Genomic DNA, 23,112 nt, shown 5'->3' on the forward strand with positions numbered 1-23,112 from the left:
GCTGAAGCTGAAGGACTTAAAGTTATTATTATTATTATTATTATTATTATCGTCAGTCTAATTTCATTGGATGTTCTTAAATCTCTAGATGCGACTTTGACAGTAACTGAGGACAGATTCCCAAAGAATCTTAAACACAAAAATTAACAGTTTGAAGTGAATTCTTTAATAGGCAGCCAATGCAGTTTTTTTTCAACAATGGACTGGCCTGACCACAGCTTCTTCCTCCCAACAGCGATTTAGCAGCTACGTTTTGAATTATTTGAATTCTTCTAAATTTGGAATCCTGAAGCCCTTATAGAATGATATTGTAACACTATAGCTTGATTTGTTGATAGTTTTGCTCTTGTGTTACTCCATCCTCCTTAACTTGCAGAAAATCTTTTGAGACATGTGATAGAAAAACAATTTAGAAAATACCTACCTCTCCCCTCCCCTCCCCCAAACAATAGGCTATGACCACCAGAATTTAAGCAAGATACAAATCAATATCAATATATGACCAAGCTCCGTACAAACTGGGAAAGAGACATCCATACCAGAGCCCATAATATCAAGACTACAACATCAGATATAGCCAATCTCCTATCCAGACCATAAGCCATAATCATATGCCTATATGAACACAAACCAAGTTATCTGTGTCAAGAGCCCTAAGAAATAATGTAATCCCTGGTTATGGCCAAGCTCTTCTAAATTGTAAATCACATTGAACTCCTTCTGGGCCATATTAGGGATCCATAAATACTAATGTGAAGTAGTTTAATGCAATGATTGGTTACTGCTTCCATGCTTATTCTCTGCCCATTCTGCACTCCTAACCACGCCCCCTCAAAAAATTTACAAAAAAATTAATTCCACGCACTTAGCACATACAAATGCCAAATGTACCACAGGACGCTTTAGTGTGTCCAGCATTCATCTATTTTTGTTGTGTGAGGTATGCATTAGCACCTAACTCAGCTTAGTAAAAGGGCTCCAATATGTCTAGAATTATAATTGGGTCAGTATATGTGGAGAGCACTCACATTGGCAGCTACATGGCAGCAGTGATGTCGGTCGTTTTCCATAAAGTTGAGAGGCTGAATTTAGGGCAACCTTTCTACTGTCCTGAATTAAATGACCTAGCTATATATCTGTAGATAGGTGGAAAGTCCTTGCTCAGCACCAACACTAAATAGATAGAAAATGCCAATATCTATGTTTCTCAAAACACACTTGGGGCTCCTTTTACTAAGCTGCGATAGCGTTTTTAGCGTGCGCAGAATTGCCACGCATGCTAAACCCGCGCTACGCGGCTAGAACTAACGCCAGCTCAATGCGGGCGCTAAAACCGCTATCACAGCTTAGTAAAAGGAGCCCTTGGATTTCCTATATGAAACAGGGAATGCACATCTGCACTGTAGGCCCGCCCAGACCACTCCCTCTCCCTGCCAGAGCTGAAGCAGCCCACTGCCCAAGCCCTGAGCTCCATGCCACCTGAGGAAGCTGTGTATGCTCAGTTCAACATGGGAGTGCCAGTGTCGGCAGCTGCCAATTTCCTCCGGCAACATGGAGCTCAAGCAGCAGACCACGTAAGCTGGCGGGGTTTGAGCAGCCCCATCAGCAATGGTGAAACTCTACGCTTCTTTTGTCATCATCATTATTGCCGGGGGAGGGGGCAAGAAGACCTGAGAGGAGCTCTCTGGCCTAGGGTGCTGTGAAAATTTTGTTTTAAGACTAAGGACACTGTGAACCGAGAAAGTTTTGGGAACCCCTGCTGTAAAGGGGGCCCAACCTTAATAGAATACATGCCTAACTGTGGGTTCTGGAAAGGTATTATTCTATAACATGGCACCTCATTTTGGAAACACCTTTACCCGTTCCATGGATATGCCCTCTTTTCATGGGAAACATTAAACGCCAGGTTATAGAATGTGCAGAGAAGATTTACACGCAACAGAAGCTATCTGCTTTTTAACAAAGTTTAAGGCTCTGGTTCTCATAGGGCCGCCTAACTTAATTGGTTTAATTGGCGATAAATGACGCCATGCTACCTTGCCATCTGTATGTACTAAGGTTCCCTGCATGTGAATGACCCCTGCTTTGAGTTGATATCCAAACGTCAGGGCCTCTCCTGATGGTGAAGTATTGCCATATATACCAGGATATGCTTCTAAAATAGCTACCATGGTAACGCTGAAAATTAACAGATAGGACACTTACACTATACGTATGTTTAATGGTGGCAGCTAAATTTTTGAATATCAACCCAACCGAGTCCAATCTTGAAAAGAGAGAATAATTTGTCTTATGAAACAAACACTATTGTGGCCCAGTTTCCTAGGAGGTCAGTATTCAAACAAGAAAGAGAATACTGTTAGAATTTATACTAGTTGCTTTCTAATGATGAAAGAAGGTTAAAAGTTGAACTGCAGTTTTCATGGATTTCCAGTATGTTCTCAGAAGGGACCCCATGCAGCCGGAGTGTGCCCAATTAAAGCAACTGGACATATTGCTATGTCTTCATTTTTGTGGACTAACAATTTTTACACATTTTCCTTTTCTTTACACAGAAAATACACACTGTGAGTTTTGCCAAGCCTGGGTATTTAGAGCTGCCACCAATTTCATTTGACACTGGCACGGAGATCAACCTGTCCTTCAGCACTAGAAAGGAGTCTGGCATCATTCTGTTTGGCACCAGCGGGGCTCCAGTTCCTGGAAGGAGGAAGCGCAGGCAGATTGGACAGGTATGGCGGGGCAGGGAGGTAGAATAAAACATTCTGGGCATCTTCAGGAAAAGAACAGGACTAATGGAGTCCTCATGATTCTGCCCAGCTTGAATATCTACAGAAAATTATGCGAGGATACATGTCTGTGGGACAAAACAGAATACCCTATGGATTGACCCAATGTCTTTTTTTATTGTTTTAGAAAAAAAAAAATGCTGCAACTTGAATATCTCTGGATATTTGTCCCAATCTCTCATTCTTTCTCCATTTTACAGAGACCGTAATTATTCTAACAATTGACCATAATAATAAACAAGTATGTATGACACAGTGGTTAGAACTACAGCCTCAGCAACCTGAGGTTGTGGGTTCAAATCCCACATTGTTCCTTGTGACCCTTGGCAAGTCACTTAATCCCTCAAAATATAAGCCAGATGTGAACAATTGTTCAAGGAGGAAAATCCTGAGACCCCTGTATGGGAAACCTCTTCTAACTTAAGAGGGTTGGTTAGCATCACTAGCAATTAGAAGAGGTTTTCCCCACAGGGGTCTCAGGCTTTTCCTTCCCTCCACCACAGATTCAAAACAAATGCTAGGAAGTTCTTCTTTACCCAACGTGTGGTAGACACCTGGAATGCGCTTCCAGAGGACGTAATAGGGCAGAGTACGGTACTGGGGTTCAAGAAAGGATTGGACATTTTCCTACTGGAAAAAGGGATAGAAGGGTATAGATAGAAGAGTACTGTGCAGGTCCTGGACCTGTTGGGCCGCCGCGTGAGCGGACTGCTGGGCGCGATGGACCTCGGGTCTGACCCAGCGGAGGCAATGCTTATGTTCTTATGTTCACCTTTTACAAAGTTGTGCTAATGTCTTCCATGCTCAAAAGCCCTGAAGCCCTATAAATTGCTACAGCCTCAGGGCAGTTACTGCAGTGGAAGCCCCTAGCGCGGCTTTGTAAATGGGTAGGGAGGGGGTTAATTGGCACTAACCATGATTTGGACGCTGATCTGGCTACGCACTATTCTGTAACAATTGGTTCCTAAATTGGATCACTTGCAACTCAAACAGGGGTGTGGCCCTGGGAGGGGCTTAGGCAGGTCAGAGGTGTTTGCAAAAGATGCACACAGTATTACAGAATAGCAGGAATCTGCACCCAGTTTGCATGCCAGGATTTATGCCAGTTTTCAGCTGGCATAAGTCATCATGCCTAAAGCTGAGCACCAAATATGGCACTGAACACAATTCTATAAAGAATATTCATTCTGAAGTGCCCTTTATAGAATAGATTCTTTATTTCATAAAACCTTCAAAATATTGCTGTTTTCAAAACAGTTAACAAATTAGCGTCAATGATTTCTGGCCTACGTTTTTTCTGTATTCTGCTTCTTTATTGTAATTTAACTAATGATTGTTAACTGAATCGAGCCCCAATTTTTAGAGATGATCCGGTCTACAAACTTAAGTTTTCATTTAGTTTAGAATTGAGTGCTGAATTTGATCGTTGAATTTTCAGCACATGTACAACTGATTTCCAATCACTTTTGAGGAACATGAGTGTGGAGAAAGCATGGTGGCTGCTCGGGGCATAGGAAGGTGGGGGCAGTGGAAGGAGGCTACATGGGGAGAGCTGAAATCTTATCACAGCAATTCAGTGAAGCACTTGACTTTACCAGCATGATCTTTCTGACTGGCTGCAATAGGAATGGAGGTCTGTCTGGCAGGCTATGCAAGGAGCCAGATTTAAGATTTTGATGCCAACATTTAAGAATAGGCAGCAGATCCCAGGGAGCAAGAGGCAGGGATATCAAAGATCCCAAAGATTGGAGAGCCAGAGGAGACACAGAGGAAGACAGCGGTGCTGCAGTGGTACCCTTTTGAAACACATCATGCACATGGTCCTAAAGTAAGTGGGAGCAGGTTCCTCTTTGTTCTAGGTATTTGGTGCCGTTAAAATTTGGAACTCTAGACAATTGCCTATATTCCTATATCTAAATCAAGGCTTGGGATGTTTAGTGGCCACATGTGCTATTGGTACCTATCAAGGAGGTTTAATAAACAGGAGATGATAGGAGCAGGCTTGGCCCATTAGCTGATGTGAAACTAGTAGGCGGAGCTTGTCGCTATATTGATTCACCCAAAACAGCCTATTAGAAACCAAGGAAGTTTAATTGACAGGAGATTGCAACAATCAGAACTATGTTTTGAGTATATCAAGTTTGCAGCAGCATGAGGAGGTGACTTCAGCATTGTCACGTAATGCTGTCTCCTGTTAATGTAACCTCCTTGGTACCTATGCACAATAAATTATATGGATGTGCACGGCTGAATTTGAGCTCAACATCTGATCTTGTATGCTCATTGACCTTAATAGAATAAAGCAAAAATGGTCTCGTATAAAGAGAGTTATGGCTAGTAGACAGGATATATCCTTTCAGCATGGAGATGAATGGGCTTGCTTGTCATTTTCTGTCACCCTCTACTACATTAACCTCCTCTTTTACTAAGGCGTACTAGCTGATTTAGCGCGCACTCAATTCTAACACGCCCATTATATTCTATGGATGCATTAGCATTTAGCGCACGCTAAAACAGGTAGTGCGCCTTAATAAAAGAACCCCTAACTGTGTTACCCAGCAGCTGTGTTGCATTTTGCAGGCTTACTATGCAGTGTTCCTCATCAAGGGTCGACTAGAGGTGCACCTGTCAACAGGCTTGCGAGAGGCTCGAAGAATCGCCATCCGACCCGAGACAGGGGAGTTTCATGATGGTAGAGAACATTCCATCCAGATAGAAAGAACAAAAGGGTAACAAATAGAATCTAATTTCTGCTACTTTACTCAACATAACTTCTGCACAAGACATAGACTCCTTCATTTCGTATAAAATTAACACTCTTAAATTAGAAAAGATAACATGGTTGCCATTTGCTGCACACCTTTTAAATATGATGCTATTTGTCCATCTGATAATGGCTAAGCTGTTATTGTATCTTTATGGTCCTTGTAGGGGCAATTTCAAACTGCCCATGTTGTTACACAGTCTATAGTAGTTTTAACCCAGAGATTTTCACCTATACTTTCACTGTGATCCATGCCAAGGGTTTAAACTACCTGTAAAGATTTCTTTGATTAAAAAAGTAATATGCATGAAAAGCCCCTTGAAAATGAGAAATCGGACATGCAGATCTGAATATTCACATTTCCCTAGTATTTTACAAAAGGTTCTGCTGTACATAATTTACTAAAGGTTCTACAGTGTATTCAAGATATTGGCAAATATACCTGGCTATTAATCCTACCATTTTGCTAGTGTACCCACTATATTCTCCTAAAAAAGACTAATCTTAAACTAATGAGATCTTTATTTAAACCTATCCAAGAGAAAGACTAAGGATCTCAAGTGCCCGCGGTCAATTACCATTAGAACAAGTCTTAGTTATTGACTTGAGATAGGCCGCAAGCAGGTCAATAACTAAGATTTGTTCTAACGGTAATTGACCGCGGGCACTTGAGATCCTTAGTCTTTCCCTTGGATAGGTTTAAATAAAGATCTCATTAGTCTAGGATTAGTCAAATATACCTGGCTGCCAATCGACAAACAATTTATATTCAAACGCCTAGTAATGGCCTACAAACTTCCGCCCTATGCTCCAAAACAACTGCTTCGCTCGCAAGAAGAAAAGTGATGACAATCACTCTTGGGACACACCTTCCACCTTAAGAATGCCCGGAAAAGATCTTACTCGCACTACCTACCACACCTCTGGAACAAACTACCTACACACATAAGATCACTAGATGGTCTACTGAACTTCAGGAACACAATAAAAACTCACCTCTTCCCCTGACCTCTCATGAGAGTGTGCCAATCCAAATTCCATGGACTTTCTGAAAAGGGCCCCGACCCTCCACTGTCTTGAATCTCAAACACTGATATGAATCATCCTATGTCTGACCATGCCATGTTCTGTCATACAATATCCTACTACACTATGCCATACAGTTTACCATCCTTGTCTTACTATACTATACACCACATTTACCATACACCATATGTTTGCCATACTATGTCTGCCATGCTACAATCTCTCATACCATATTTGCCACACAATGTTTGACGTTCCATGTCTTCCACGCTTTGTTTCATCATACACAGTTGCCTTACCATTTATGCCAAGTCGTGTTATACTATATTAGTCATGTTTACCATGCTATGTTTTGCTGAATGCTTCTATCATGCTTTGTTAACTATGTTTTGCCATTTTGTCAGACAATATTTACCATGCTATCTTTTGCCATGAATATCTGAGAGTGTGGCGCAGTGGTTAGAGCTGCAGCCTCAGTGCCCTGAGGTTGTGAGTTTGAGCCCACGCTGTTCCTTGCCCCAGGTACATTAGATAGACAGGGAAAAATGCTTGAGTACCTGAAGAGAGTGTTGGTTTCAAAGTTGGTGGCCGAAATATAAACAACCTGCGCTATGCAGATGATACAATGCTCATCACTAGCAGCAAAGAAGACATGTTGTATCTACTGAGAAAAGTCAAAGCTGAAAGTCATAACATGGGATTAGAACTGAACATAAACAAGACAAAGATCATGAACTTGATGAAGATTTTGAGCTTAAAGGCAATAGAATAGAAGTTGTAAAGGATTTCAATCTCCTGGGCTCTTTTATAAACAAAGCAACTAGCAGGGGGAAAATACTCCACAGAATAGCACTTGGTCGCCTTTCAATGAAGGTGCTCAACAAAGTATTCAAAGACAAGGAGGTAACACTCTAAATGAAGATAAGATTTGTCCACACATTCATTTTCTCAGTGGTCAGTTATGGTTGAGAAATCTCGACACTACGGAAACAACACAGAAAGAAGATTGACTCATTTGAGCTTTGGTGCTAGAGAAGAATTTTAGGCATGCCTTGGGCTGATAGAAGAAATAAATTGATTCTGGAAGATATCAAACTGGCTATGTCCAAATGATGAAATTACGACTGTCTTATTTTGGTCACACCATCAGAAGAGAGAGATCATTGGAGAAGGACATCATGTTTGGGAAGATCGAAGGAACCAGGTGAAGAGGGCGACCTGCAATCATATGGCTGGACACATTGAAAACAACCATGGGATGATACTGGAGGACCTTTCTGGACTAGCACAAAACCAATTTCTTTTTAGATCCACAATTTATCAAGTCGCTAGGACTCGAACATGAGTTGATGGCACCTAACAACAACAACCTGAATAAATTCATGTAAACCAGGGGTGCCCGCACTTTTTGGGCTTGTGAGCTACTTTTAAAATGACCAAGTCAAAATGACCTACCAACAATAAAATTTTTTAAAAACACAAAGCACACTGTATGCAGAGAAAATGTTAATTATCATTTATATTCCGGGTTGGTTTTTTTTCAAAGAGGTCAAGGCAGATGACTCTATGCACTGTCACCTCAGTAACAACCATACAAAAATAGCAACTATACTCCCTCCCTTTTTACTAAACCACGATAGCAGTTTTTAGCGCAGTGAATGCCCCACGCTGCTCTGAAGGCTCATACGCTCCCTGTGCTAAAAACCGCTATTACGGTTTAGTACAAGGGGGCCATAGTGCAAAATATAGACAGCAGATATAAATTCTCAAAACGGACACATTTTGATTACTAAATTGAAATTAAAATCATTTTTCCTACCTTTGTTGTATGGTGATTCATGATTCTCTGGTTGCACTTTCTTCTTCTGACTGTGCATCCAATCTTTCTTCCCTTCTTTCAGCCTGTATGCTTTCAGCTTGTATGCTTCCTCTCCTCCAGACCTCATTCCCTCCCCCAACTTTTTCTTCCTCTCTCCCTGCCCTTTCTTTCTCCCTGCCTCCCTTTTTTTCTCTCTCTTCATGCCCCATTTCTTTCTTTCTGTTTTCCTTCTTTCCTTCTGTCTCCCTGCCTGCCCCCTTTCTTTCTTTCTCCCTACCCTCCCCCAAGCCACCACTGCCCCAAGCTCTCCCTGCTTCCCTGCATCGGGCTGACCAGCTTTCCTCTCTCCGACATCAATTCTGCCATCAGAGAGAAAGTTCCGGGCCAGCCAGGCAGCGATTGGCTGGCCCGAAAATTCCTCTCCGACGGCAGAATTGACATTGGGGAGAGGAAGGCTGATCGGCCCGGTAGATTGTGAAGGCAACGCGAGTCTATCACGGAGCCCGGGATGGGCTCCGCGATCGACTTACTTTGCCTTAGCGATCTATCGGTCGATCATGATCGACGTATTGGGCACCCCTGATGTAAACCATTCTGAGCTCCCCTAGGAGAACAGTATAGAACATAGAACAAATAAATAATACATTTGCTGGCATTTACAGCAGATGCAATGAGTTTATAGAAATGGTACACATCGAAAATGAAAACAGCATCACTCAGCAGCTTGCAAAGCCCTTTATCATGTGCTGCTTCACTACTTTCCATATTCCTCTGCCAGTCCCACTCAAACTATTCATGCTGGCAGCAGTTGAAAGATCAGAACATACTATTGAAGCTTCCCGTGTTTCTCTCTCAATCTTAAAGTTGGTTTGTCCGGGCAAATATACTCTTCTTTCAGTTCTGAATTTCATTTTTTTTTTTTTTTTTTTATTCATTGTAATTTTTAAAGGAAAAAGGCTCACAGGGGTCAGTTTTATCTGATATCCTATCCATACTTGATTTTCAAGATATGTCTGGTATAACATGAGGACTCTGCCTTTTTTTCTTTTTTTTAAGTTCAGTAAGTTTTATTTATTTTCAAGCATAAGTAAACAACAAGAATTGGTCATGTCACAATAGAGCAACCAGAAAACAATAGTGAGGACTGTATACAAAGTGCCACTAAATTTTATACATCAAAATGCAATAAAGAAGCTGTAAACTATTAGTGAAGAATATTGAAGATGCCACTGTCAAAATCTCATTACCCATGTATTTCTCATCACACTTAGATTGCCTTTTTTTGTCAATTCACACATAAATGTGGATTGCAGCTGCACACACATGTAGGCACCATTATTTCTGGGCTTGACGTACCTCTTGGGTTTTTAAACTAATAAATGCTGGCAGATATAAATCAGTATGATCCATCTAGTCCAGGGATCTCAAAGTCCCTCCTTGAGGGCCGCAATCCAGTCGAGTTTTCAGGATTTCCCCAATGAATATGCATGAGATCTATGTGCATGCATTGCTTTCAATACATATTCATTGGGGAAATCCTGAAAACCTGACCGGATTGCGGCCCTCAAGGAGGGACTTTGAGATCCCTGATCTAATCTGTCCAGTAAAGTAGTTAACATACCTGCCATTCCTCTTTTTGGACATGTGAGAACCATCTAAGCTTTTCTATACTTTGATTCAATCGATTCCATGTGTTTATCCAATGCTTTTGGTCAATTCCATCACAGTTTTGGTTCCCACCATCTCCACCAGAAGGACAGCCCAGGTATCCACCACCCTTTCCATCAAAAAGTATTCCCTGATGTTGTCCTGAAGTTTACCTCCTTGCCTCCTCATTCATTTCATGGCCTCTAGTTCTACAGCTTTCCATCTTTGACACCCCTGCCCTAGAGGAAAAAATGGCAGACATTTAAATATTTGAAAGATTTTAATGAACAAACACATCTTTTTCAAAGTCCCTCCTCGAGGGCGGCAATCCAGTCGGGTTTTCAGGATTTCCCCAATGACTATGCATGAGATCTATTTGCATGCACTGCTTTCAATGCATAGTCATTGGGGAAATCCTGAAAACCCGACTGGATTGCAGCCCTCGAGGAGGGACTTTGACACCCCTGCTTTAGGGTATACGTATTCAGGTCCTCAAGTCTCTTCTTGTACATCTTTTGGCACAGACCCACTTCAATTTTGTTACTTTCCTCTCATCCAGTTCAAGTCTTTTTTTACATCCACAGCATAATACAGTCTCCAAAACTGAATACAGTACTCCAAATGGGACCTCACTGATGACCTATACACGGGCCTAATCACCTCCTCCATTCAGTGCTGCATCCACCTTTCAGTGCTCTAGAAATGATCAATAATAGTAGTAGTAATTATATCTCTCTTTATGCAGCCTAACATCCTATCATATTGTTTCACCTCCTTGAGATCCTTAGATATAACTCTGGTCCATGCATATAAACCTCTCACTTCTTATAATATGCAGTTGCTTTAGCTTTCTAAATCCCAAGTTCATCACTGCATTTCCTCACATTAAAGCTTAACTGCCAAACGTCACGGATCCAAAAATGTTGAGAATGGCCAATTTTCCCATCACGGTTCCAAATCAAAATTGAGTTAATGAATTTTGTGCTTAGGGGTCCTTTTACTAAGCTGCAGTAAGCACTAGTCTCGTGGCAGTTTTTACTTATGAGCATGCTTCCCATATACTAAAAAATTAGCATGGAGTTAGTGCGTGAACCCGAACCGCCTACAAAACAGGTGTCGGTAAGTGCTTACATAGTCATAGCCATGTGCTAATGGCAGAATTACCATAACTACTTGGATTTTTTTTGTAACTTTTATGTTTTTATATTTAAGACAACCAAGGACCCCATAAGACCCCTGAGGAAGGCATTTTTATTTTGCCAAAAACATGGCCCATGTTGGATCATATGTATTTTATACATTATTTGGTTTTTATTTTGTGGTTCACTTGTGACTGTATATACCCTTTGTGGATTGTTTTTAAGATCTTCTGTTCCACAATCTTTTTGTTGTTTTGCTGCTTCATTTCCTTTGTTGAACCTTTTGGTGCTATTTGGATTTTGTTGTTTTTTTCTTCTAGAATTAGCATATGGCCATTATTGTAGAAATGGAAAAATCAGATATTTCCTGGAAATGCTAAAAGTGGCTGTAGCGTACAGGAAAGATGCACGTTTGGGGATAGTGCAGACCACTTTTTAGAGCTTCCTATCCTCCTATGTAATTTTTTTTTTCTTTTAAGGCTGTTTCTGGTGACTTTAGTCTTGTTTTCCAAGAGATGATCACAAACGTTTAGATTTAATGTCCCCTTTTAAACAGCAAATTAGGAAATGATCCCACTGAATTCATGGCTTCTTCTTGTAAAAATTTATTTATTTTATTTTAAAAAATTTATATACCTTCTAAAACTAAACGGTTTACATGGCTTACGTACACAGTGTTAAAATGACAACACAATAAAAAGATACTCATCTAATAAAAGTAAGATTACATACAATCCTCAAGAAAATAGCATAGAGTGGATAGCAGGGCTCATGAATAATTTATCAATTTTAGCTAAGTTAACAAAAAAAAAGGCATCTACCAAAAGCTGCATCTTTAGTAATTTTCTGAACCTACCCTTTTCACAGTAGTTTCATCTTGGCCCACTAAGGAGTTCCAGAATTTAACTCCTGCACAGCAAAAGGTCCTTTTACCTGTCTCAACAAGTCTTGGCTTCATGGGCGTCTTCGATAAGGCCAGACTCTCAGAATGCAGGGATCTCATTGGTGTATAGCTGAGTATATTACTTTTAAGCAATTCCGGGATGTTTCCATACAGGAATTGATGGCAAATTATCACTGCTTTATATTGGACTCTGAAGGCGACCGGAAGCCAGTGAAGTTTTTTTAGATAAGGTCCTATTTAGACACACCTATTATCAAATGTGCTGCTGCATTTTGTATAACCTGCAGTGCTCTAAATCTTGCTTTTGTTAGTCCAAGATATACAGCATTGCAGTAATCAAGCCGAGACAAGAACATGGCCTGAACAACAGTTTCAAAATCAAACGATGCAAGCATTGGTTTCAATCTATGCAACAAGTGCATTTGTGCAAAGCACAATGGTCTCAGTTACTTGCAAATTCATTGTTAGACCTGAATCAAGTCTTACGCCTAAAAAAGAGTTAATGATTCGTGCACGGAAAGAACATCATCAATAACTTTAACTTCGGTAGGCCACTGATAATCTGACTTCCCTACAAACATTATTTCAGTTTTATCTACATTTAGGGCTCCTTTTACTAAACTGCGCTGGCGGTTTAAGCGCACGCTAGACGCTAACGCCTCCATTGAGCTGGCATTAGTTTTTCCACATAGTGTGGGGGTTAGCGTGTGTTAATCTGCAGCGTGCGCTAAAAACGCTAGCGCAGCTTAGTAAAAGGAGCCCTTAGTTTCATACCTTGTTCTCCCATCCACTCCTCAATCTTACATATATTTTTTTCTTCCCAATGGGTGTTGGGGATGATAATATTGAACAATTATTGTCTGTATGTATATATGTATATATATATTGAACAATTATTGTCTGTGTGTATATATATATATATATATATATATATATATATATATATATATATATATATAATAAAACCGTAGGCGGCGCATGCGCAGTCTTATCGGCATGCTTCCATGATCTGTATGTCCGTGGCCGCCAAGACTGCAGCATGCCCCGCGCTTACTACGGCCCCAAGCGCAGCTCAGTTCGGCACGGCGGTTTCCCCAGATAGGGGAAGCCGAAAAACTCAATCCCGCCTCATGGTCCTGCCGCCGCTCACGAATTCCCCCCCCCCCCCAATCCTCCTGCAACAGCCGCTACCGCTCCTGTTCAAAGCGGCCTGCTGAGGTTCGCGGCCGCTGTAACGAACCTCGCAGGCCGCTCTCCACATGGTAGCACGTTCCCTCTGACGCAATCGCGTCAGAGGGAACATGCTACCGAGTTGGAGAGCGGCCTGCGAGGTTCGTTACAGCGGCCGCGAACCTCAGCAGGCCGCTTTGAACAGGAGCGGTTGCGGGAGGGGGAGGGGGAGTTTTAACAGGAGGAGTCGCCGAAAAAAACCTTCAGCCGCAGCAGGCCAGCACACGGGAAGGGAAGGGGGAGGGGCCGAACGGAGCAGGGCAGCTCAAGGTAAGAAGGGAATGGGGGGTGGGGGAAAATGTTTCTACTACTCAGCAGGGACCTGGAGGGGAAGGGAAAACCGCTGCTGCTTCTGCAAAGGAAAGTGGTGGTAGGGGAGAGAAGGGAATGGGGGTGTGGGTGGGGGGAAATGCTGCTACTACTTCACAGGGATCTGGAGGGGAAGGGAAATATCACAGCTGCTTCTGCAAAATAAAGTGGGGGGGGAGAGAAGGGAATAGGGGGTGGGGGAAAATGCTGCTACTGCTTCAGCAAGGACCTGGAGGGAAAGAGAAATACCGCTGCTGCTTCTGCAAAGGAAAGTGGGGGGGGGGAGAGAAGGGAATGGGGGTGTGGGTGGGGGGAAATGCTGCTACTACTTCACAGGGATCTGGAGGGGAAGGGAAATAGCACTGCTGCTTCTGCAAAGGAAAGTGGGGGGGGGAGAGAAGGGAATGGGGGGTGGGTGGGGGGAAATGCTGCTACTACTTCACAGGGATCTGGAGGGGAAGGGAAATAGCACTGCTGCTTCTGCAAAGGAAAGTGGGGGGGGGGGAGACACAGAAAGAAAACACTGCTGCTTCTGCAAAGGAAAGTGGGGGGGGAGAGAAGGGAATGGGGGGTGGGTGGGGGGAAATGCTGCTACTACTTCACAGGGATCTGGAGGGGAAGGGAAATAGCACTGCTGCTTCTGCAAAGGAAAGTGGGGGGGGGGGGGGAGACACAGAAAGAAATACAGACAGACAAAGGAGGCTAGGGAGAGAGACAGACAGAAATAAAGACAGACAGGGGACCAGAGAGACACAGAAATAAAGACAGACAGGCAAAGGGTGCCAGGGAGAGAGAGAAAAAAATTGCAGGAGGGAGAAAGACAGAAAGAAAGGAAGAAAGAAACAGGAGCAGGGAGAGAGACATAAAGAAAGAAAGACAGACAGCCATATATTCTAGCACCCGTTAATGTAACGGGCTTAAACACTAGTATATATATATATATATATATATATACAGACAATAATTGTTCAATATTATCATCCCCAACACCCATTGGGAAGAAAAAAAATAATATCATCTGCTTATATTCAGTATTCAACTCCCAAGGACTCAAATAGGTTACCTATAGCAGTCATATAGATGTTTAATAATAGGGCAGAGAACGCCGAATCCTGTGGCACTCCTGTCCTGGCTGAATATACTCCTGAAATCTTACATCCATTCCTTTTTTGAAAGGAACATCCTAGTGGGTAAGTTTTAAACCAACTAAAAACAACATCATTCATTCCAAGATTATACAATCTGCACAACAATTTATAGAGATCAACAGAATCAAATGCTCCAGATATGTCTAAAGACACGGGACAAAATGTCCTGTGTTGATCCATCCCTAATCGCAAAAGAGTGTCATAAAAATGTGAGGCTTGTCAGCAATCATTAGCAAAGTACAGAGAAGGTTTAAGTAAATATAAGGAGATGACTATGACACTCCAGATCAAAGCCTGCTACCTTGTTTTCTACATTAATTTTCTAAGAGTGGCCAGTAAGCCTAGATGTTCTAATTGCACGTCAAGATTTTGCTGATACACTGCAAAACAAAATGGCAATGATAATTGCTAGCTTTCTACCCACAAAGGTTTTGGCTCCACTTGATATTGTAGTTACAAATGAAAGGCGAGATTTTTTTTTTTTTTTTTTTGCCTGGCTCTATAGAACAGGTGCAGACTAATGTTTGCTGTTTGAATAATGCTTTCTTTAGACTTGATCTAAAGTCAGTGCTAGTTATCCGAACAGTGCCACTGAATATCGTATCTGACCCACCACAGCACTATCCTCATGGTAAATGCAAAAATGTTACCACACTGTAGTAAACAGCCCCTAAGGGGATAATTCTGCAAGGTCACCTAAAGTTAGATGCTGTGTGCTAAGCGGGGATTCTTCTAGCACAAGCTGACAGTTACTTTAAGTTTGCTGACCAAGTCACAGAACGAAGGGGTAAGTAGACCCCCTTCTCTCAAGGCTATAATGAGTTACTACAAAGATAATACCAATAATAATTGTGATTCATTATGGTCTAATATACTAGATTGTAAGCTCTTCTGAGCAGGGACCATGTATTGTATGTTAAAATGTACAGCGCTGCATACACCTTTCAGCGCTTTAGAAATAATAAATAGTAGTAGTCAGAGGCCCGGAGACTCTGGCCTAGATCCGTAAAAAACTGTGTTAAAAAAAAACACAAAACAGGCTGCTATCGCAGTTGTTCTGGTAGAGAATTAATAAATGAAAGTCATTCTCCAAAAATCGCTCATGTAAATGAGGTTGGCGGAGAGTAGCGAAGACTCGCTAAATTTGCATGTGCCCATCGCTGGTGATAGCAATGGGCACATGTGCAGAAAAAAACGCAAAACAAACAAAAAACCAGAATACAACAACAGCGGGAGAGATGTTCAATCTCTCTCGCTGCCAACCAACTCCCCCCCCCCCCGCAGCGGGAGAGATGCCCACTCTCTCCCACTGTCAATGAACCTCCCTCCCTTGCAGCGTGAAAGATGCTCACTCTCTCCCGCTACCAAGTGACCTCTTCCCCCGCAATGGGAAAGATGCCCATCTCTACCGCTGCCAACGAACACCCCTCCAGCAGTAGGAGAGATGCCCATTTCCTTCCGCTGCATCACAACCCCCCCCCCCCCACACACACACACACAAACACACTTGACTCCGACCCCTCTCTCCCATACCTTTAATTAGATAGCTGTCCGGAGGGATGCCTACTCTCTCCAGCCAGCTGACCCGCCTCTTCCAAATTGGGCCTTCCTCTCCCTGATGTCTTATACAATCTGGGCCAATCATAGCAGCAGATACCTCCCCAGATGCACCGGTGCATCCCATAGGATGGACCTTAGACATCCGGGCCAATCAGAACCTTAGGCCCCTTCCCGGTGCATCCGGGTAGGGACCTGAGGCTCTTATTGGCCCAGCTTGTATAAGGATGCACCAGGGAGGGGAAGGCCCATTTTGGAAGAGGCAGGTCAGCTGGCTGGAGGGAGTAGGCATCACACTGGTCAGCCATCTAATTAAAGGTAAGGGGGAGATAGGTCAGAGGCATGTGAGGGGTGTTGTGATGCAGCAGAAGAGAGTGAGCATCTCTCCCACTGCAGAGGGGAGGGTCACTTGGCAGCGGGAGAGAGTGGGCATCTCTCCCAATGTATTTAAGAAAGAATTAAAAACAACTTTCAGCAAAGGTCACAGCAAAGAACAGGATAAAGGAGCTATACAAGATGCTAACTAAAAGTTCGCGGAATTTAATTGAAAAAAAAATTGCTTACCAAAACTCCTAATTTCCATTGTCTCCTTCAAAGTAGTCCCCTTGAGAATGTATACAGAGATCCCAGCATTTTTCCCATGAGTCCGTTATCTATGGAAGTCAATTTGGGTGAGTGCCTTGAGGACATCCTGCGATTCTGCCTGGATCTCTTCAATTGTGTTAAAATGGCACCCTTTCAGTTGTTATTTCATTTTGGGGAATAGGAAAAAATATCACAGGGGGCAAGGTCATGCAAATAGGGAGGGTGCATGATCACTGTAATGTTTCAGGAAGTTCCAAACAGACAGAAACGCGATGGGCCTTCTATTCACCAGTTAACAGTCTTAGCACAAATTTCGCAGAAATGCGTCTCATGTTCAATTCGCCCAACAAAATTTGTTGAACTGTCCCGTATGACTGTCCTACTATCTCACAAACATCGTGGATAGTTTGCCTACGATCTGAAAGGATAGTCTCGCAAACTTTTGCTATGGCTTCCAGTGTTGTGCTTGTTGACGGTCATCTGGAACAGTCATTGTCATGGACAGATGTACCAAAGAAAGGTTTTGCTTTGGCAAATGGCATTATCTCCAAAGGCTTCCTGGAGCATACAATGGGTTTCTGCAGCAATTTTTAAAGTTTGAAACAAAATTTGATGCAGATTCTTTGCTCAGTAAAATCCATCATATTGAGATCCACCGAGTCACTAAAATACAACTTACATAATTGCACATAACAAAATAACACAACCACTCAGCTGCACCCCCCTTGGCATACTGATTCACAAAGCATACTGTTAGACACCTCTAGAGGCAGAAGGGCATACTATATCCATATTGTGCACGCTGGTGTATCTTTCTGTAATGAAAGAGGATCGGTAGCTACTGTCGCTATATATAAAGATATGGAAAAAAGGATATGGCAATATTGAGATAGGAGCTGTCTAGCACAGTGTTATTCAACCGCCGGTCCGCAGACTGGTGCCGGTCCGCAGAAAATTCCTGCCAGTCCTTGCAGGGCCGGCGAGATCAATGTGGTTAAATTTCCTGCCGGGTGTTTAGCAGTGGGCGCCCCGACTGCGGTGGTGTTGGCAGGGCTGGATTAAAGGGCAAAAAGAAAGACATAAGCCGTGGGACTTTTCCTCTTGCCTGCATTGCTATAGGCTCTGCCGATCTTGATCCCGCCCCTCTATGAAGTGACTTCCTGTTTTTGAGGGGCAGGATTTAGACCGGCAGAGCTTACTGCTGACCCAATCATAAACTTATTTGTCAACTCCCGGTCTATCTCAACCAGAAAAATGAAATCGCTTCAACTGTTAATCCTGTCTCCCAAAGGGCTTAACTACAAATGTATATTTGACTCACTCCTCATATATCTTGGCACCAAGGCCTGGAACAACCTCCTGAGTGACACTGGGATGGAAACATTCTATAACAGTTTCCCTCCCCCCCAAATTAAGAACTCTCTTCTTTGAAAGCGTACACACAGTAGACAGCTAGCTCAAAATATTTAATATCACTAAATCCCACCCTCTACGCAAGTGTTATACCAGTACATTAAAAAAAACCTCCATTCTCCCATCTCTATTACCCTATTCATAATTCTGTCCTCCTCAAACTACTATAATGTGATATATTCATTCTGTAGTTCAAAATATTATGTCGCCTTGAAACTGTTTAGGCATAGCGTGACTCAGAAATACCAGATTAGATTAGATTGTTTCCTAATTAAGAATGCTCAAATCAAGCCGGATATAAATAATGTTTTAAAAAAATAAATAAATAAATTAGCGATGATAAAGAGCAAAGTGACCTCTCTAAGGTCACTAGGAACATCATGACAGAAGTGAGAGATCAACTCTCAGCCCATTGCTCAAATCACTAGGCTATTGATCCCCTTCAGCCGCTGCCTTCCATTACACTCGTGTGTATTCTTTTCCCCCGTCCTGATTAAAGTAAACAATGAAACTGGAAGCTCATTTCCCCCTGTATTTGAGCATAAAAATGGAATATAACATGACTTTCATTTCTAGGTTGCCAATATGAAACGTGGATTATGCAGATAGCATTTGAAAATCAACATGATGCACGACCTACTCCTACTGGAGCGATGGTCTAGGACATGGCAACTCAACTTCAATGCCAAAAAATGCAAAGTTATGCACCTGGGCAGCCAAAATCCATGCAAGTCTTATACCCTTAATGGCGAGATCCTAGCAAAAACGGTAGCAGAACGAGACTTGGGGGTAATCGTCAGTGAGGACATGAAGTCTGCCAATCAAGTGGAGCAGGCTTCGTCCAAGGCAAGACAAATCATGGGCTGCATACGAAGGGGTTTCGTCAGTCGTAAGGCGGAAGTCATTATGCCATTGTATAGATCCATGGTGAGGCCCCACCTGGAATACTGTGTGCAATTCTGGAGGCCGCATTATTGCAAGGATGTGCTGAGACTGGAGTCGGTGCAAAGAATGGCCACCCGGATGGTCTCGGGACTCAAGGATCTACCATACGAAAAACGGCTTGACAAATTACAGCTATACTCGCTCGAGTAGCGCAGAGAGAGGGGGGACATGATCGAGACGTTCAAGTATCTCACGGGCCACATCGAGGCGGAGGAAGATATCTTCTTTTTCAAGGGTCCCACGACAACAAGAGGGCATCAGTTGAAAATCAGGGGCGGGAAACTACGAGGTGACACCAGGAAATTCTTTTTCACTGAAAGAGTGGTTGATCGCTGGAATAGTCTTCCACTACAGGTGATTGAGGCCAGCAGCGTGCCTGATTTTAAGGCCAAATGGGATTGGCACATGGGATCTATTCACAGGGCAAAGATAGGGGAGGGACATTAAGGTGGGCAGACTAGATGGGCCGTGGGCCCTTATCTGCCGTCTATTTCTATGTTTCTATGTTAATTAGTGGTCTCGGTCTAATGGCTCCTTTTACTAAGCTGCGATAGCGGTTTTAGCACACGCTAAATTGCCCCGCGCGCTAGACGCTAATGCCAGGATTGAGCTGGCGTTAGTTCTAACCACGTAGCGTGGGTTTAGCGCGCGCTAAAATTCTGTGCGTGCTAAAACCGCTATCGCAGCTTAGTAAAAGGAGCCATTAGATTGAGACCACTAATTGATTTTCAAATGCTATCTGCATAATCCACGTTTCATATTGGCAACCTAGAAATGAAAGTCATGTTATATTCCATTTTTATGCTCAAATACAGGGGGAAATCAGCTTCCAGTTTCATTGTTTACTTTAATCAGGACGGGGGAAAAGAATACACATGAGTGTAATGGAAGGCAGCGGCTGAAGGGGATCAACAGCCTCTGAACATGGCAGGATCATTAAAACCAGTATCCCATGTACTGTCAGGCTCAGCAGAGATCCTAAGGAATCTGTGGCCACTGAAACTGACTTATCCCCAACCATTGCCTTGGCAGTGTAAAGAAAGTTGAACTGACATCCTGTAATTCATACATCATAATTTATGGTGTGAGGACTCTGGTTTGTGATTCGCAAATCATTTTTCTGAGGTCTTTTGTCACCGATTTATTTACTACTCTGCTTTAGGAGTACTTTCGAGGAAATTTATGACAGAAGGGTCAAAATACCACTTGTTCTGACTCTAAAGTGTTGAGTGGTCAAAATTTTTGATCTAAATTATGATCTGTGTAGATGTTAACTAATGGTCCATGATTCATTTTTTATGACCATATCCAGTGAAATTTGTGGATTATGATTCCTGAACTGTGTTTTAAAAGGGGAATGAAGTAATATAGAGGGATGAAATCCATAACTACCTACAGAAGCTATCAAGTGTTGAACTATTGCATTACACTTACAGGGATGCACCTATAAATCTAATATCTACCCTCTTCATTCATTTGCAAATAGGGATACAAGTGTTAAAGAGTGATAGGATAAGCACACAAAATCCTGAGTTGCAAAAAAAAAAAGAAATGAAAAGAAAAGAAAGCAGGATTAGCAGTTGGATGTCTCGGGGGTAGGGGGGGAACCTCACTTTTTCTATTTCTCCGTCTGTCCATGACTACCCACACTCCCTGTCTAGTTAGATAATGCAGAGCAAGTGACTAGCCTTTCCTATCCAAATATACTAAATTAGGGATGTCAAAGTCCCTCCTCGAGGGCCGCAATCCAATTGTATTTTCAGGATTTCCCCAATGAATATGCATGAGATCTATTAGCATACCATGAAAGCAGTGCATGCAAATAGATGTCATGCATATTCATTGGGGAAATCCTGAAAACCCAACTGGATTGTGGACCTCGAGGAGGGTCTTTGACACCCCTGTACTAAATAAAGTTTATGCAAAGCACCAGCAGGACGCAGAAAATATAGTGGAGAGGGATAGAATGACAGTGGGAGAAACAGAGGAAGAGAAAGGGGAGAGAATGAGAAGTAATAGTGGAGATGCACGGATAATCCTACGCCTGGTCAAGGGAATAGTGAGAGCTATGAGAGTGGGTCAAGATTAGTTTTGGGGACATTGACCACTCAACTAATGTGGCTAGCTAGTCAGGGTTCCCATATAATGACACAGCGGCAATGCAGAAGATGAGGAAAGAGAGCTGAGCAGTAAAAGAAAAAGCCCAGAGTGTGTTACACCATGTGCTTGCCTCTCTCCATTTTGTGTGTGACGCTCATTCTATATGTGTCTGCCTATTTCTTTTTCCATTTATATATCTCTATACCTCCTCTCAGTGGCGGGGATGGATGGTGCCAGCACCGCTACTCCTCTCCGCACTCCTGCATACATCTTTAAATGTTCACCGGCGCAAGCAACATCTTGCACTTGCTGCTTGTGCCAGCGTTGGCTCCCTTCTGACAGGACTTGATGTCAGAGGAGATATGGCACGAGAAGTAGGTGAAAGATGCTGCTCACGCTGGCAAACATTTCAGGAGGTACACCGGGGTGGCGGGGGAGAGGTAGTGCCCAAGTGGCAGAGAAGAGTGAAGGGGACGCATGGTGCAGTGATGCCGGGCACCACAACCCCGAGTGTCAACTTCTTTCACTATGCCACTGCCTCCTCTCTCTCTCTCTGTATATGACTGTCTATATATACCTCCCTCTCTATCCATGATATGCGATGAAGCTACTAAGTAGTAGATTTAAAACAAACTGGAGAAAATAGTTCTTCGTACAATGTAACTATGGAATTCATTGCCAGAGAATGTGGTGAAATCAGTTAGCTTAGCGGGGTTTAAAAAAGACTTGGATAATTTCCTAAAGGAGAAGTCCATAGGCCATTATTGAGATGACTTGGGAAAAATCCACAGCTTATTCCTAGGATAAGCAGCTTAAAATCTGTTTTACTCCTTGGGATCTAACTAGGTACTTGGGACCTGGGTTGGCCACTGTTGGAAACAGGATACTGGGCTTGATGGATCTTTGGTTTGTCCCAGTATGTTCTTATGTTCATTTAGCTTACACCTTTTATACTAGTAACTCAAAGTGAGTTACAGTCAGGTACTCTGCTTATTTTCCTGTCCCTGGAGAGGTTACAATCTAAATCTGAGGCAAGGGAGAGTTAAGTGACATGCCCAAGAAGCAGCAGAAGGATTTGAACTGGGCTTCATTGGTTGTTACCTAATGCGCTAACCATTTGGCATTTCCACCATTCCCTATGGGGCTCATAATCAAAACTTTAAAATGTCTAAAAACCTGCCTAAGTTGGTACTTTGAAGTCCAAGTACTGATAATCAAACCAACTTTCAGGACATGTAGCGAGACTTCTTATGCCTCTGAATGCCTTTGTGTGCCCAGAGTAAAAAGGGGCATATCTGGATGAGTGGACAGGGCAGTGTTTGGGCAGGATGTGGGCCAACGTAAACCCTGCAGGGATAAGCAAATGTTGTACTAGACATCCTGGGCAAAACGTAGATGTTGTAAGTTAGACGATGTGAAAACAGGTATAATTGCCAAAAAGGTATCCAAAATGATCAGATAACAACCTATAAGGGAATTCTTGTGAGATGTTTATCTGGCACCCTTTATGTGAAGTTCACAGCAGTGCCCTCTAAGGTGCCCCACTGCTCTGTAGCCCTGTCTGGGTGGCCATTTCATTACAAATGGTCCAAACGGTCTTGTTCTGGGCATTTGGGTCTTGGACAAAATTTTGTTAGAAAATGTGGTATAAAGATAGACATCCTGGATGACCCAATGGCCTGGATGTCTAGATAGACGATTATTGAGAAAAAAAATATTCTAGACATATGGTGAATG

General features: G+C 42.7%; 1 protein-coding gene across 1 annotated transcript in view; it reads left to right on the plus strand.

Moving 5' to 3' along the window:
* Positions 1 to 23,112, plus strand: part of LOC117357257 (laminin subunit alpha-2-like) — a 466,835-nt gene that overhangs the window by 364,893 nt on the left and 78,830 nt on the right. Inside the window, exons 38-39 of the mRNA XM_033937630.1 lie at positions 2,556 to 2,732; positions 5,370 to 5,518. Coding sequence (XP_033793521.1) covers positions 2,556 to 2,732; positions 5,370 to 5,518 — 326 coding nt within the window. The remainder of the gene's footprint in view (positions 1 to 2,555; positions 2,733 to 5,369; positions 5,519 to 23,112) is intronic.

Source organism: Geotrypetes seraphini, chromosome 3, assembly GCF_902459505.1.
Source record: "Geotrypetes seraphini chromosome 3, aGeoSer1.1, whole genome shotgun sequence".
NCBI lineage: Eukaryota > Metazoa > Chordata > Amphibia > Gymnophiona > Dermophiidae > Geotrypetes > Geotrypetes seraphini.